The 17879-nt window shown below is 41.3% G+C and overlaps 1 protein-coding gene across 8 annotated transcripts in view; it reads left to right on the top strand.

The window, feature by feature from the left end:
- Positions 1-17879, top strand: part of CEP70 (centrosomal protein 70) — an 86292-nt gene that overhangs the window by 20908 nt on the left and 47505 nt on the right. For 7 of the 8 annotated variants that reach the window (XM_012451122.3, XM_064378738.1, XM_064378737.1 and 4 more), the window contains exons 3-6: positions 4806-4931; positions 6695-6785; positions 6908-7031; positions 7556-7736. In XM_012451122.3, the coding sequence (XP_012306545.1) occupies positions 4863-4931; positions 6695-6785; positions 6908-7031; positions 7556-7736 (465 nt within the window). In that variant the 5' untranslated portion in view covers positions 4806-4862. Of the gene's footprint in view, positions 1-4805; positions 4932-6694; positions 6786-6881; positions 7032-7555; positions 7737-17879 lie in introns of those variants that run through there. The other variant, XM_064378739.1, reaches the window with a different exon arrangement.

Raw genomic sequence — 17879 nt, 5'->3', positions numbered from 1 at the left:
TTTGAGATACATTCCATCAATACCTAGTTTATTGAGAGTTTTTAGCATGAAGTACTGTTGAATTTTGTCGAAGGCCTTTTCTGCATCTATTGAGATAATCATATGGTTCTGTTTATGTGATGGGTTATGTTATATTTGTCATTGGTTCTGTTTATGTGATAGATTATGTTTATTGATTTGCATATGTGGAACCAGTCTTGCATCCCAGGGATGAAGCTGACTTGATTGTGGTGGAGAAGATTTTTGATGTGCTGCTGGATTCAGTTTGCCAGTATTTTATTGAGGCGCATTGATGTTCATCAGGGATATTGGCCTGAAATTTTCTTTTTTTTTTGTCGTGTCTGTGCCAGGTTTTGATATCAGGATGATGCTGGCTTCATAAAATGAGTTAGGGAGGATTCCCTCTTTTTCTGTTTCTTGGAATAGTTTCAGAAGGAATGGTACCAGCTCCTTTTTGTATCTCTGGTAGAATTTGGCTGTGAATCTGTCTGGTCCTGCACTTTTTTTGGTTGGTAGGCTATTACTGCCTCAATTTCAGAACTTGTTGTTAGTCTATTCAGGGATTTGACTTCTTCCTGGTTCAGTCTTGAGAGGGTGTATGTCTCCAAGAATTTATCCATTTCTTCTAGATTTTCTAGTTTATTTGCATAGAGGTATTTATAGTATTCTCTGATGGTAGTTTATATTTCTGTGGAATTGGCGGTGATATCCCCTTTATTGTTTTTTATCACATCTATTTGATTCTTCCTTTTTTTTTTTCTCTATTAGTCTGGCTAGCAGTCTATCATCTGTTTTGTTGATCTTTTCAAAAAACCAACTCCTGGATTCATTGATTTATTTTGAAGGGTTTTTCATATCTCTTTCTCCTTCAGTTCTGCTCTCATCTTAGTTATTTCTTGTCTTCTGCTAGCTTTTGCATTTGTTTGCTGTTGCTTCTCTAGTACTTTTCATTGTGATGTTAGAGTGTCGATTTTAGATCTTTCTTGCTTTCTCTTGTGGGCATTTAGTGCTATAAATTTCCCTCTACACACTGCTTTAAATGTGTGCCAGAGATTCTGGTACATTGTGTCTTTGTTCTTACTGGTTTCAAAGAATATCTTTATTTCTGCCTTAATTTCATTATTTACCCAGTAGTCATTCAAGAGCAGGTTGTTCAGTTTCCATATAGTTGTGTGGTTTTGTGTTGAGTTTCTTAATCCTGAGTTCTAATTTGATTGCACTGTGGTCTGAGAGACTGTTTATGATTTCCATGCTTTTGCATTTGCTGAGGAGTGTTTTACTTCCAATTATGTGGTCAATTTTAGAATAAGAGTGATGTGGTACTGGGAACAATGTATATTCTGTTGATTTGGGCTGCAGAGTTCTGTAGATGTCTATTAGATCCACTTGGTCCAGAGCTGAATTCAAGTCCTGGATATCCTTGTTAGTTTTCTGTCTCATTGTTGACAGTGGGGTGTTAAAGTCTACTATTATTGTGTGGGAGTAAGTCTCTTTGTAGGTCTTTAAGAACTTGCTTTATGAATCTGGATGCTCATGTATTAGGTGCATATACATTTAGGATAGTTAGCTCTTCTTTGCATTGATCCCTTTACCATTATGTAATGCCCTTTTTTGTCTCTTTTGATCTTTGTTGGTTTAAAGTCTGTTTTATCAGAGACTAGGATTGCAATCCCTGCTTTTTTTTTTTTTTTTTTTTTTTGCTTTCCATTTGCTTGGTAAATATTCCTTCATTCCTTTATTTTAAGCTTATGTATGTCTTTGCATGTGAGATGGGTCTCCTGAACATAACACAGCAATGGTTCTTGACTCTTTATCAAATTTGCCAGTCTGTGCCTTCTAATTGGTGCATTTAGCCCATTTCCATTTAAGGTTAATATTGTTATTTGTGAATTTGATCCTGTCATTATGATGCTAGCTGGGTTTTTTGCCCGTTAGTTGATGCAGTTTCTTCATACTGTCAATGGTCTTTACAATTTGGTATGTTTTTGCAGTGGCTGGTACCAGTTGTTCCTTTCCATATTTAGTGCTTCCTTCAGGAGCTCTTGTAAGGCAGACCTGGTGATGACAAAATCTCTCAGCATTTGCTTGTCTATAAAGGATTTTATTTCTCCTTCACTTATGACACTTAATTTGGCTGGATATGAAATTCTGGGTTGAAAATTCTTTAAGAATGTTGAATATTGGCCCCCATTCTCTTCTGGCTTATAGGGTTTCTGCCGAGATCTGCTGTAAGTCTGATGGTCTGATGGGCTTCCCTTTGTGGGTAACCCCACCTTTCTCTCTGGCTGCCCTTAACATTTTTTCCTTCATTTCCACCTTGGTGAATCTGACGATCATATATCTTGGCGTTGTTCTTCTCAAGGAGTATCTTTGCGATGTTCTCTATATTTCCTAAATTTGAATGTTGGCCTGCCTTGCTAGGTTGGGGAAGTTCTCCTGGATAAATCCTTAAGAGTGTTTTTCAACATGGTTCCATTCTCCCCATCACTTTCAGGTATACCAATCAAAGATTTGGTCTTTTCACACAGTCCCATATTTCTTGGAGGCTTTGTTCGTTTCTTTTCACTCTTTTTTCTGTAATCTTGTCTTCTCACTTTATTTCATTAAGTTGATCTTCAGTCTCTGATATCCTTTCTTTTGCTTGATTGATTCGGCTATTGATACTTCTGTAAACTTCACGAAGTTCTCATGCTGTGTTTTTCAGCTACATCAGGTTATTTCTGTTCTTCTCTAAACTTGGTTATTCGAGTTAGCAATTTGTCTAACCTATTTTCAACGTTCTTAGCTTCCTTGCATTGGGTTAGCACATGCTCCTTTAGCTCGGAGGGTTTTGTTATTACCCACCTTTTGAAGTCTACTTCTTTCCATTCATCAAACTCTTTCTCTATCCAGTTTTGTTCCCTTGCTGGCAAGAAGCTGTGATCCTTTGGAGGAGAAGAGGCATTCTAGTTTTTGGAATTTTCAGCCTTTTTGCACTGGTTTCTCCCTATCTTCATGGATTCATCTACCTTTGGTCTTTGATATTGGAGACCTTTGGATGGGGCCTCTGAGTGGACATCCTATTTGTTGATGTTGATAACTATTCCTTTCTATTTGTTTTCCTTCTAACAATCAGGCCCCTCTGCTGCAGGTATGCTGGAGTTTACTGGAAGTCCACTCCAGATCCTGTTTGCCTGGGTATCACCAGCAGAGGCTGCAGAATAGCAAAGATTGCTGTCTGTTCCTTCCTCTGGAAGCTTTGTCCCAGAAGGGCACCTGCCAGATGCCAGTCAGAGCTCTCCTATATGAGGTGTCTGTTGGCCCGTACTGGGAGGTGTCTCCCAGTCAGGATACATGGGTCAGGGACCCACTTGAGAAGGCAGTCTGTACCTTATCTGAGCTCGAATGCTGTGCTGGGAGATCTGCTGCTCCCTTCAGAGCTGTCAGGAAGGGACGTTTAAATCTGCTGAAATGGAACCCACAGCCACTCCTTCCCCCAGGTACTCTGTCCAAGGGAGACAGGGATTTTATCTATAAGTCCCTGACTGGGGCTGCTGCCTTTTTTTCCTGAGATACCCTGCCCAGAGAGGAAGAATCTAGAGAAGTAGTCAGGCTGCAGTGGCCTTGCTGAGCTGCGGTGGGCTTTACCCAGTTCGAATTTCCCTGTGGCTTTGTTTACACTGTGAGGGTAAAACTGCCTACTCAAGCCTCAGCAGTGGCAGATGCCCCTCCCCCCACCAACCTTGAGCATCCCTGGTCAACCTCAGACTGCTGTGCTGGCAGTGAGAATTTCAAGCCAGTGGATCTTAGCTTGCTGGGTTCTGTGGGGGTGGGACTCGCTGAGCCAGACCACTTGGCTCCCTGGCTTTAGCCCCCTTTCCAGAGGAGTGAACAGTTCTGTCTTGCTGGTGTTCCAGGTGCCACTGGGATATGGAAAAAAAAAAACTTCTGCCGCCAGCTTGGTGTTTGCCCAAATAACTGCCCAGTTTTGTGTTTGAAACCCAGGGCTCTGGTGGCGTAGGCACTGGAGAGAATCTCCTGTTCTGCTGGTTTCAAACACTGTTGGAAAAATGCAGTATCTGGGCCAGAATGCCCTGTTCTTCCCGGTAGAGTTTCTCATAACTTCTTTTGGTTAGGGGAGGGAAATCCACTGCTCCCTTGCACTTCCCAGGTGAGGTGATGCCCCACCCTTCTTTGGCTTGCCCTTGGTGGGCTGCACCCACTGTCCAGCCAGTCCCATTGAGATGAACTGTGTACCTCAGTTGGGAATGCAGAAATCACCCACCTTCTGTGTCGATCTTTTTGGGAGCTGCAGACTGGAGCTGTTCCTATTGGACCATCTTGCCAGTGGACCCAGCCATTAGCTCTTCAAATGCTGCTTCTACTTAGTTTTTTCCTGTGTTGTTGGGTACCAGTTATGCATTATACTTCATCAGTGTATCCTCTTTTTGGAGGAGTATGTCTTCTGTATTTTTTCTGAATGCAGCATAAAGAACTGAAAGAATCATCTTCCAAAATATAGCAGTTTATTAATGTCACATGCTTTTCATATTATACAGTTAAATATTTCCTTCATTCTGTGATGGAGGGTTGGCAGGACAGAGTGTATGTGTGTGTGTGATATGTGTGTAAAGTCCTAGAATGCTTTATTTCCAGAGGAGAACATTATAAGATAGGGTTTATTCAAATAATTCTTACAATCAGCTAACTAAGAAGTCATAAAGTTTTGACACAGGAATGACTTGAATTGCCCTGCAAGAGTAGTGGATTCTTTTAAATATAATTTTCCTTAACTCCTATTGTACTTTTTGTCTTTTTTCATTTAGGCAACTTAAATTTTTTAATTGGGAATTTCTGCTCCTTTTGATTCTACAAAAGAAACTATGTTTCCAGTAACCTCTAAACCCCAGGATTCCAATCAACCATCAAACAGATTCATGACTGAAAAACAGGTAAACTTAAAATATTTTACGCCATTGCTTTTCAGAATATGTGCCAAAGAATGCTACATCTACAAATGGAAAAATTTGACTTTAAAAGGGTTCTTTCATCAAATAATTTTGGGAAATGCCAGGTTAAAGACTATTAAATGGTTTAATTACTCTAAGACTTCACAATATTATCAGTCTCCAAAGGGAGGATTTAGCATACAACATTTCATACTATTTAACACTAGTTTGATGAACATTTCATTAGACTAGTGTTCATAGCATGTACTTTGGAAAATGCCATTCCCAACTATTTTCAGAATTTACAATTACTTTATCTTAAAATGAAAGCAGTATCAGGGAACAATAAGTATAAGTTAATCATTTAAAATACGTGACTTTTTATGTATGGAGCATTTTTTTGTTTTGTTTTGTTTTTGAGACGAAGTCTCACTCTGTTGGCCAGGCTGGAGTGCAGTGGCGTGATCTTGGCTCACTGCAACCTCCACCTCCTGGGTCCAAGCTATTCTCCTGCTTCAGCCTCCTGAGTCTTGGACCACAGGCGTGTGTGACCACGCCCACCTAATTTTTTGTATTTTTAGTAGAGGCGGGGTTTCACTGTGTTAGCCAGGATGGTCTCGATCTCCTGACCTTGTGATCCACCTGCCTCGGCCTCCCAAAGTGCTGGGATTACAGGTGTGAGCCACTGAGCCTGGCCCAGAGCATTTTATTTTTATGAGTTACAGTAGATGTTCTGAAACACTAACAGAGCTTTTGGCTCCTAAAACAAACATCAGTGATAATTTTAGTTGTGTCCACCACATAGTTGAACTGTGATCAGAAAGCCTAAAGCATAAATGAGGGAAAGTTATGAGTGGTAGGAGATGTTTAAAAAAAAAAAAAGGAGGCTGGATGCAGTGGCTCACACCTGTAATCCCAGCACTTTGGGAGGCCAAGGTGGACGGATCATGAGGTCAAGAGATAGAGCCCATCCTGGCCAACATGGTGAAACCCCGTCTCTACTAAAAATACAAAAATTAGCCGGGCATGGTGGCGCATGCCTGTACTCCCAGCTACTCAGGAGTTTGAGGCCGGAGAATTGCCTGAACCCAGGGGTGGGCGGAGGCTGTGATGAGCCAAGATCACGCCACTGCACTCCAGCCTGGCAACAAAGCAAGAGTATCTCAAAAAAAAGGAGGAAAAAGTCAACAGTCAAAAGGAAAGATTTGTTTGACTTTGAGAGTATCTTTCAGGGTGATTCTATTAGAGTCATATATCCAGATGGATGGGCTCCTTTTGACAAGGAGCTGTCTGAAATATTGGCTCCAACTAGTCAGGTATGTTTTGATTTTTTTGTGACCCTAGTCATTATGAAAGTGATACTTATAACTTACTCACCTTTTCTTTACTATTCAGTTATTATAGCCTAGTTTACAGCTGTTTTTTTCTGAGCAGAGCTTGGCGTGGTTTAATTAAATCTAAAACCTTACTTAGATTTATTTGGTTCACTGAAATTGCAAGGTGTTTTGTTGTTGTTCGTTTTGTTCTTTGAGGCCTACATGTAAGTGTTCTGTATAATGCAATAATTTGTGCTTATTTATGTACTTCTAGTCTAATTTTGCTAGAAACAATAAATGTGTTGTTTTGATATTATGTTTGTATAAACATTTATACTTAAAACCTTTGGAGAAAAAATTCTATTCTGAAAATGCAGGATATTATATATGAGAGAATTTCTTCACTTTATATCTTAAAGTTGACCCTTTTTTCTCTCTGTGTAATTGTAGCAGGAAGAAGCAGAATGGGAAAGCATAAATGTGCTGTTGATGATGCATGGCTTAAGACCTTTGTCCCTAGTCAAAAGAACAGATCTCAAAGGTAATTAGATCCTATTCTTGCTGCTTAAGGTAAAATGTTTATTTTTCTTTAAAAAAATTTTTATCTTAAAATTTTTTTGCCTTTTATTTTTACTAGCTGTATTATATACTTTTTAAATGTAGATCTCATCATTTTTGACAACCAGTCATCACAAAGGATGAGACAGAATTTGAAACTTTTGGTGGAAGAAACATCATGTCAACAGAACATGATACAGGAGCTTATAGAAACAAATCAGCATCTTAGGTAATAAAATGGAAAAGGTTTCTTTTGAATTATTTGTATGCATTCTAAAAATAACTGCCTTGAAAACAATCTTGAAATTTAATTTCCAGTTTTGATTAAACTAAAAAATATTTTTGTAGGTAAAATTTTAATAGGTAAATCTTTTGGTAATAGCATAGATACTTAATGGTACCCTACATTTCTTCTATTAGTTTTTGTTGCAGGTTGAGCATCTCAAATCTGAAAATCTAAAAGGCTCCAAAATTTGAAACTTTTTGAACACCAATATGATGCTCAAAGGAAATGCTTATTGGAGCATTTTAGATTTTGGATCTTCAGATTTGAGATGCTTAACTAGTAAATGTGATGCAGTATTCCAAAATCTGAAAAAAAATCCGAAATATGAATCACTTCTGGTTCCAGGCATTTTAGATAAAGAGAATGCAAAGAACTTTTAGAAAGTCAATATATTGTTATATGGATATGTTTGGTAATTTGATTTATTTTTAATACTAAGAGAAGAAATTGTATGTCTCTTAACTTAGAAATGAACTTCAGCTAGAGCAAAGCCGAGCAGCCCATCAAGAACAACGAGCTAATGACTTGGAACAAATTGTGGAGAGTGTGAAATCCAAAATTGGTGAATTGGAGGATGAATCACTAAATAGGGTTTGCCAGCAACAGAATAAAATAAAAGATCTTCAAAAGGAGCAGAAAACTTTACAGGTACTGAGTTATGAATTCTTAGATGATGGTTAGTACTAAAACAGCTAATTATGATCCCAGGTAACTTCCATGTTGCTTAATTCAGTGGTTTTTACCTTTTTTGGCCTCTCACTGCTACCTTGAAATTCCCTTCACTTGGTTTCCAGAATATCCTCATTGTTTCCCTCTGACCTCACTGATCATTCTCTAATTTCTTTTGCTGTTTTTTCTCTCATCTCCCTCACCTCTTAGTATTGGAATTCCCCAGTCCTCAGTCCTTAGAGCTTTTCTGTTTCCTGTATACTGTGATTCCCTTGGTGATCTCAATCTAATTTGGGATCTGAAATTTATATCTGTAGCCCAGTTCTCTCCCCAAATGCCAGACTCAAATCCAGCTGCCTACTTTGTATCTGTACTGGATATCTAATAGGCATCTACAACTTTGTTTATTTACTTTTTTGAGACAGCATCTGGCTCTATCACCTAAGTTGGAGTGCAGTGGTGTAGTCACAGCCCAATGCAACCTCCACCTCCTGCACTCAAGTGACTCTTCCACCTCAGCCTCTGGAGTAGCTGGGAGTACAGGCACATGCCACCATGCCTGGCTAATTTTTATATTTTTTATAGAGACAGGGTTTTGCCATGTTACCTAGGCTGGTCTCAAACTCCTGAGCTCAAGTGATCCGCCCTTCTTGGCCTCCCAAAGTGCCGTGATTACAGGAGTAGGCCACTGCACCTGGCTGGTGGCATCTACAACTTTTTATGTCTAAAGCTTCCTTTTGTAGAAATGGCAACTTTATAACATTAAATAATTAACTCCCTAATTTTAAAAATTATTAAAACTTCTGTGTTTATTGTGATGAAAGGAAATGAGTCTTTTGTGCTGGTAACTGTTTAGCTGTATGAGGTGTTTCTGATCTTTACTAATGTATCATTATAAACATTAAGTCCTTACTTTAGTGGTTTTGCTGACACAACACTATATATACCTTTGCATATGTGGGTTCAGACTACCTAAAAGGGTGCAGTATTCATCAGGCAGAGTCTGGAAGTCCCCTCACTTGGGGGACACAGTGTATGTGCCAGTGTTGGAAGTATCAAATGAGTTAGCATAAATTCCATGGAGTTTGAGAGAATCTACCAGAGATACTATGGAGCTCTAGTATGAGGATACAGGCAGTTGGTGCACTACCCTCATTTATGCTGCCAGCTTGGGGCAGGCAGTACTAGAGCTGCTGGTATTGATCATAGTTTCAGAGAAGACGTTGTTGGACAAACTCCTTTACCATTAGAATGTTGTATTTTTAGATTGGCTTTGTTAACAAGGTTGCTTTCCTCATCAATAGTATATTTATAAAATCATGCAGTAGGCTGGGCCCTAGAACTCCCAAGAGAATATGCCCTTTGTCTTCAGCTACCAGAGTGGGTAGAGAGGGACCATCAGGTGGGGGCAGGGTTAGGTGTTTCTGAGCTCAGATTCTCCTTAGGTGGGGCTTGCTGCAGCTGCTGTGGGGAATGGGGGTATGGTTCCCAGGCCAATAGAGTTCTGTTCCCAGGAGGATTATGGCTGTCTCTGCTGTGTCATGCAGATTGTCAGGAAAGTTGGGGAAAGCTGGCAGTTATAGGCCTCACCTAGCTCCCATACAACCCAAAAGGCTGGTCTCACTCCCCTCCCTGCACCAACAGCACCAAGTTTGTTTCCAGGCAGTGGGTGAGCAGAGCTGAGAACTTGTCTCAGGCTACCAGCCTCCCAGCTGAGAAAGCAAGCAGGGCTTCCGTGGCTCCCCATTTGTCAAATCTGCACACTGGATTCATTCATGCCCTTCCCCGAGTTCTGGCCAGGAAACTTCATGTCTAATTGGAGTTGTTAGAAAGTTCAGCTGGGGCTTTCCTTCTCTATGTGGTCTTTTACCAGCTTCCCTGGCAGCCTTTCCAAAGGACCCCTGTGAGACAAGTCAGAAATGGCTTCCCAGGGGACCCAGAGAGCCCACAGGGCTTTTCCCATTCCTTCCTCTACCCCTTTATTTTGCTCAGCTCTCTAATTTGACTCAGCTCCAGGTAAGGTCAAATTCTGTCCCATGAACTAGACCTTCAGGTTCCCCAGTGAGGATGTGTTTTCAGGGGTAGACAATCCCACCTTTCCCACTTGCATAGCTTGGGCATTCACAGTATTTGGGGTGTCTCCTAGGTCCTGCAGGAGCAATCCACTTCCTTGAGAGGTCTGTGGATTTTCTCAGCTTTCCTGGTGTATTCCTGCAGTAGTTCTGGAGCAAAAGTTCATGATATGAGTCTCCACCCACTGCTCTGTTCATTCTAGTGGGAACTGCAATCTAGTCGTGCCTCGTATCTGCCATTTTCCCCTAGCATTTCCATGTCTTGTTTCTTTAAGCTGTAGTTCATGGTGTCTTGTTTCCTTATGTGCCCACTTATCTGCATATGCATGCAGGGAATAGAATTTTTTAAAGTATTAATGGGAATTATTCGAAGCCTAAGCTTAAGGCATCTTATTCCAAAGAGCAAGCTGGGTCACAACATGGCTTCCAATCTCCTGGATATAGCCAAGGAACCTCAAGCCAAGATCTTAGTTTAAGGAGTTGGAGAAATATTTTTATTTATTTATTTTTTGAGATGGAGTCTTGCTCCATCTCCTAGGCTGGAGTGCAGTGGCACTATCTTGGCTCACTGCAACCTCCCGAGTTCAAACAATTCTCCTGCCCCAGCCTCCCGAGTAGCTGGGACTACAGGTGCCCACCATCACACCTGGCTAATGTATTTTCAGTAGAGACGGGGTTTCACCATATTGGCTAGGCTAATCTCGAACTCCTGACCTTGTGATCTGCCCACCTCAGCCTCTCAAAGTGCTGGGATTACAGTCATGAGCCACCGTGCCTGGCCAGAAATGATAGTTTATGTATAGCATTTGACATAAGAAAATCAAAATCCTCTTTAGAGGAAGATGCCATGCGCATACCATGCAGGAAACCCAAAGAAGTGAGTTTAGCTTTGGGGGCTACAGTTTCCCCCAAGGGTGTTTTGGGATTTTTGAAAATTAAGATGATTGTATTTTTTTCTTTATTGTGTTAATGTGGTGTATTACATTAATTGATTTTTGTATGTTGAGTCATCTTTGCATTCTAGGGATAAATTCTACCTGGTCGTGGTATATAATCCTTTTACTATGTGTTGAATTTGGCCTGCTAATACTATGTTGAGGATTTTTGCATTCATATTCATAATAGATATTGGTCTATAGTTCTGTCCTTTTTGTAGTATCTCTGGCTTGGTATCAGGATAATGTTGGCCTGGTACAGTGAATTAAGAGATATCCAACTGAGTTTTGTATACAGTAGTTCCCCCTCATCCATGGTTTTGCTTTTTGTAGTTTCAGTTCCCTGTGGTCAATTGCAGTCTGAAAATATTAAATGGAAAATTTCAGAGATAAATACTTCATAAGTTTAAAATTGTACACTAATCTGAGTAGCATGATGAAATCTCACACAGTCTTGCTCAGTCCCAGTCAGGACATGAATCATCCCTTTTCCACCTTACCTACACTGTATATGCTACCTGCCCATTAGTCACTTGGTAGCTGTCTTGGTTATTGGATCTACTGTTGCAGTATCACAGTACTTGTATTCAGGTAACTTAATAATAGGCCCAAGGTGCAAGAGTAATGATGCTAGCAATTTGGATATGCCAAAGAGAAGCTGTAAATGCTTCCTTTAAGTGAAAAGGTAAAAGTTCTTGGCTTAATAAGGAAAGAAAAAAAATTGCTGAGGTTGCTAAGATCTATGGTAAGAATGAATCTTCTATATTTTCCTGACAAGGGAAAAGAGAAATTAATGCTAGTTTTGCTATCACACCTCAAACTGCAACTGTTATGGCCACAGTGAGTGATAAGTGCACAGTTAAGATGGAAAAGGCATTAATTTGTTGGTGGAAGTCATGAACAGAAACTCGTATGTTCCAATTGATGGCAATTGGATTCAGTACTATTTGAGATTCTGGGTATCCACTAGAGGTGTATCCCCCATGGATAAGGAGGACTACTGTATTGCTTTTCTATCCTACAGTTTTGCAAAACTCAATTTCTAGTTCTAGTTCGTGGCTTAACTTGTAGAAACAGCTGATACTGACACCCTCATCACTTGGCTGCAGAGGCCCTGCCTAGCTTCTAGGGAGGGCTGAGGCAGAGGATTCATTCTGACTTCTAGGGAGGGCTGAGGCAGAGGATCCGGTTTTTGTTTCATTTCATTATTTCATTTCAATTTCATTTCATTATTTAATTTCATTTTTCATCTTGTAAGATTAAATAGTATCAGAAACTGAAAACCTTTTTTCCTTCTGAGGATTGCTAAGTCTTAGCAAACATTACACCATGGGCACATGAACATGTGCTTAGACATGGGTATCCTGTTCTGTAAGAGATTTGTGTCAGTATTATGCAGGCCAGGTAGGGAAAGGGGTTGAGTCTTTTTCATTTATGAAAAGTATATTAATAATAAGGGTGGTAGTGTTTTTTGGGTTTTTTTGTTGTTGTTGCTTATTCGTTTTGAGATGGAGTCTTGCTTTGTCACACAGGCTGGAATGCAGTGGTGTGATCTTGGCTTACTGCAACCTCCACACCTCCTGGGTTCAAGCAGTTCTTGTGCCCCAGCCTCCTGAGTAGCTGGGACTACAGGCACGCGCCACCATGCCCAGCTAATTTTTGTATTTTCAGCAGAGACGGGGTTTCACCATGTTGGCCAGCTGATCTTGGACTCCTGACTTCAGGGATCTGCCCACCTCAGCCTCCCAAAGTGCTGGGATTACAGGCATGAGGCACCACGTCTGGCTGTGATTGTGCTTTTTGATAATAAGCTTTAAAAGGACACTGAGGGATAGAAACTAGAAAATAAGGGGGAACCAGGCAAGTGATATCTTGCTGATGACAAGAGAATAAATTGTTGAAGATATATATTCCATTGTATAAATCTTAGGGTACATACTGATTCTTTTTTATTGATACATAATAGCTGTACATATTTTCATGCTACATGAGATATTTTGACATATTTATATAATATGTAATTATCAAATCAGGGTAAATGGGATATCCATCACCTCAAATATTTATATTTTCTTTATGTTGGGAACGTTAGAATTCTTCTCTTCCAGCTATTTTGAAATATATAATTATTATTAATATACTGTGTTAAATATTGTTAACCTACTGTGCTAGCATATACATCTTATTCCTTCTGTGTATCTGTATTGTTATACCCATTAATCAACCTCTCTTCATTTCCCCTTCCTGCCTCCTTTTTTTTTTTCTTGAGAGAGAGTCTCACTCTGTTGCCCAGGCTGGAGTGCGGCAGCACAATCTCAGCTCACCACAACCTCCACCTCCCAAGTTCAAGTGATTCTTCTGCCTCAGCCTCCCAAGTAGCTGGGACTACAGGCATACGCCACCATGCCTGGCTAATTTCTGTATTTTTAGTAGAGATGGGGTTTTACTATGTTGGCCAAGCTGGTCTCGAACTACTGACCTCATGATCTGCCCACCTTGGACTCCCAAAGTGCTGGCATTATAGGCATGAGCCATCATGCTCAGCCCCCTCCTACTTTTTGTAGCCTCTGTTAACCACTGTTTTATTCTATCTTCCTGAAATCTGCTTTTTTAGCTTCCACATTTGAGTGAAAATGTGCAATCTTTGTCTTTCAGGGCCTGGCTTATTTCCTTTAATGTAGTGACCTCCATTTTTCATCCATGTAGCTGCATGTGACAGGATATCATTCCTTTTTATGGCTAATATTTCATTTGTGTACATATACCACATTTTTTTTCCAGTCATCCATTGATGGACACCTATGTTGATTCCATATTTTCACTGCTGTGAATAGTGCTGCAATAAAAATGGGAGTACAGATATGTCTTCAATCTATTTATATCACTTATATTATATATATAATAAGCATATGTATATATATACACACACACACGCACACACACACATACATACATACACACCCATAGTGGGTTTGCTGGATCATATGGTTTAGTTTTTTGAGGAATTCCATACTATTTTCCATGGTAGTTGTACTAGTTTTCGTTCCCACTTAACCGTGTACAAGGATTCCTGTTTCTTCACGTCCTCACCAATATTTGGGTTTTTTTATTTTTTATTTTTTTTTGAGTAATAGCCATTCTAACTTGAGTGAGATGATATCTCATTGTGTTTTCTTCCTTTTTTACTGTCTTCCTTTGTGGTCAAGTGACTTTCTTCTTTTTTGGTTGTTTTAATTTTTTGCTTTTTTTTTTAGTGTACCTGTTATGTTTTTGCTTTGTAGTTACCATGAGGTTTTAAAAAACATTTTATAGATGTAACAAGTTTTTTTATTTTTTAAGTTAAAGAGTTTGAAAAGAGGTGGGGATCCACTGTGTTGGCCAGGTTGGCCTTGAACTCCTGGCCTCAAGCAGTCTTCCTGCTTTAGCCTCTCAAAGTGTAGAGATTACAGGTGTGAGCTACTGTGCCTGGACAAGTTATTTTAAACAGATCACAAATAATAGAAACAAACAAAGGAAAAACTAAAACCTTCTGTACTTTCTCCGTCCCCTCACATTATAACTTTTTGTTGTCTCAGTTTACATCTTTTTATATTACCTATATCTTAACAAGTTGCTGTAGTTATTTTGGGGGGGAGCTTTTTTGTTTTTATTTTTTTGAGATGAGGTCTCACTCTGTCACCCAGGTTGGAGTGCAGTGGCACAATCTCAGCTTCCTGCAACCTCCACCCCTCAGGCTCAAGCTATCTTCCTGATGGAGGTGGCAGCCCATCTAAGCAGCTGCTGTGAGGAAGCCAGCAGTGGAGGAGGTGTGACCGGGGCTGCATACTCTTTGAAGCCATCAAGGGCCAGGAACAAGTGATCCCAGTGGTGACCCTGTGCTTCCAGGCACAGCTGCAACTGCCCAGCCACAGCTTCGGACTTGGGCATCCCTGCTCTCTCAGGGGCTTAGGAAGCTCCCTCCCCCTGCAGGCTTGGAAGTACCTGCTCTTACTCCCTGGCCTCTCTTCACTCCTAGTACCCACTGTGGTGTAAAGCAAAGTTGTGACTGAGCGCAGGTGCTGTCATGACCCGGCCAAGTGTGTGCATGCTCAGGGCACTGCTGACACACCAGCCTCCTACTGCTTTGGCTCCCCCAGACTTTAGGCACCAAGGAGCATGGAAGGGAGGCGGGGAGGTTGAGGGCGGCTTGGTGTGGGCCTGTGGGTGCCCCTCAGTGCAGACAGCCTGGGCATTGCAGATGGCATGTTGATGGCATTGGGAGGCAGACAGGTTTCTAGGCAGAAGGGGCAGGTCCTCAGTGAAACCTCACCTTCAAGCTAAGGACAGCCTGAAGCCTGGGCCAGGCTGCCAGTTCAGGTGGAGTCTGACCTGGATTGAGAACTTCCTTGATGCCTTTTGGCCAATTGGATGGTGCCTTTTCCAGGCCTTCCCATGGCTGCCCATTGACCAATCAGCACATACTTCCTCTCTTCTGATCTCATAAAAACGCAAGGCTCAACTAGACTCAGGGTCTTATCAACTCATTGGGACTACCTGCCTGTGGACAAGAGCTGCCCACTTTGGGTCTCGTCTCTGCTGAGAGCTGTTCTGTCACTCAATAAGGTTTCTTTCCGCCTTGCTCACCTTCCAGTTGTCTATGTAACCTCATTCTTCCTGGATGCAGGACAAGAACTTGGGACCCGCTGAATGGTAGGGGTAAAAAGAGCTGTAACACGTTCCTGGCTGGCTCACCGAGCTGTGGGTGGTGACATACTCCCATACTGCATGAGTGAAGAGTAATGACCTTTCTAGGAACTCAGACCTTGGGATTCCTGAGTCAGAGCTGCTGTCACACCATAGGCCTCCCACCCTCTACTGGCACCTGATGGCTGCCCCATGCAATGGGAAGCAGTGGTGGGACTAGGCCAGTCCAGAAGCCACTGGCCAGAGCAGGACGGTGGGACTGAAACAGCTGTAACAGAAATGGGCTGAAACATGTGCTACCTGAAACACATCCCCCCCAACTCACTGCACTGTGGACGACGAGGAGATGAGTTGTGACTCTTCTGGGAGCCCAGACTCAGGACTCCCAGAGCCAGAGCTGTGACAGACTGTAACACCCTCTTTGGGGCTCTGTGGTTCCTGGCATCTTCGAGCTTTCAGGTGCCACTGCATTCCCCTTGTCTAGACGTTTGTGTCTGTAGTGGAAGCTGCTTGCAGTACATCTGGTCTGGCTGCAGCCTTGCATGGAGCCAGTGCCTGTGCTGGTGGCTGGAGCTGTTTGCCTCATCGCAGCAGCTGATGTGCCTGGCTGTGCGCAGTAGCTGGACCCCACACCTGTTCACTCACACACCCCTCACTGCTTCACACCTGGCTTGCCCTTGGCAGGTGTGGGGTCCTGGCTGGTAGCATAGGCTAAGTGCAGCCTGCCAGGCTAAGTGGGCGGAAAAAGCCCAGCAGATGTGAGCAAAACAAAGCAGAGGTGCCACTGACCACAGAGGTTTCTGGCTGGCAAAGTGACACCCTAAGGATCCTGTGACACTCCCAAGTAGCTGGGATCAGAGGTGCGTGCTATGACACCCGGCTAACTTTTTATATTATTGGTAGAGATGGGGCTTTGCCATATTACCCTGGCTGCTCTCAAATTCCTGAGCTCAAGCAGTCTGCCTTTCCTCTCCCTCCCAAAGTGCCGGGATTATAGGCATCAGCCAGTGTGCACAGCCTATTGTTTTAAGTAGATTTGTCTTTTAGTATTCATACTAGAGATATGACTGGATTACACACCACAAGTATATTATTAGAGTATTTTGCATTTGCCTGTATACTCACTTTTACCAATGGGTTTCATACCTTCGAATGTTTTTTGTTTTTGCATGTGGTGTCCTTCTCTTTCATATTGAAGAATCCCTGTAGCATTTCTTATTAGTCCCTTACAAATGTTTGGTTGTCCTAGTAAAGACTTTATCTCCTTCATGTTTCAAAGATAGCTTTGCTGAGAATAATATTCTTGGTTGACAGTTTTTTATTTTCTTTTTCTTTCAGCACCACTTTTAATATGTCATTTCACTCCCTCCTGGCCTATATGCTTTCTGCTGAGGATTCTATTGCCAGATAAATAAGAGTTCCTTTATATGTTGTTCACTTCTTTTCTCTTGATGCTTTTAGAATCTTCTCTTTGTGCTTGACTTTGAGAATTTACTTGTTTATTAAACTTTTAGATTTGGGTAAATGTGAAGGTTTGTTACATAAGTAAACTTGTATCATGGGGGTTTGTTGTACTCTTATTTCATCACCCAGGTATTAAGCCTAGTACCCAATAATTATCTTTTCTGCTTATCTTCCTTCTCCCACCCTCCACCCCAGTGTCTGTTGTTACCTTCTTTGTGTTCATAAGTTCTCATCATTTAGTTCCCCGTTATAAGTGAGAACAAGTAGTATTTGGTTTTCTGTTTTACGTTAGTTTGCTAATGATAATGGCCTTCAGCTCCATCCATGTACTTGCAAAAGACATGATCTTATTCTTTTTTATGCTGTATAGTATTCCATGGTGTATATGTGCCACATTTTCTTTATCCAGTCTACCATTAATGGGTATTTAGATTGATTCCATGTTTTTGCTATTGTGAATAATGCTGCAGTGAACATTTGTGCACATGTCTTTATGGTAGAATAATTTATATTCCTCTAGGCATATACCCAGTAATGAGATTGCTGGGTCAAATGGTAGTTCTGCTTTTAGCTCTTTGAGCAATTGCCATATGGATTTCCACAATGGTTGAAATAATTTACACTCCCACCAACAGTGTGTAAGTGTTCCCTTTCCTCTGCAACCTTGCCAGCATCTGTTACTTTTTGACTTTTTAATAATAGCCTTCTGACTGGTATGAGATGGTATCTCATTGTGGTTTTGATTTGCTTTTCTCTAATGATCAGTGATATTGAGCTTTTTTTTTTTTTTTTTGAGATGGAGTCTTGCCCAGGCTGGAGTGCAGTGGTGTGGTCAAGCCTCACTGCAACCTCCCAGGTTCAAGCAATTCTCCTCTCTCAGCCTCTCGAGTAGCTGGGACTATAGGCGTGAGCCACCACGCCTGGCTAATTTTTTTATTTTTAGTAGAGAGGGGGTTTCACCGTGTTGG

Source organism: Aotus nancymaae, unplaced genomic scaffold (genome assembly GCF_030222135.1).
Source record: "Aotus nancymaae isolate 86718 unplaced genomic scaffold, 86718_ANA_hifiasm-v0.15.2.pri h1tg000019l, whole genome shotgun sequence".
Classification (NCBI taxonomy): Eukaryota; Metazoa; Chordata; class Mammalia; order Primates; family Aotidae; genus Aotus; species Aotus nancymaae.
Note: the sequence above shows the minus strand (reverse complement) of the source record. Positions and strands in the feature narration are given on the sequence as shown.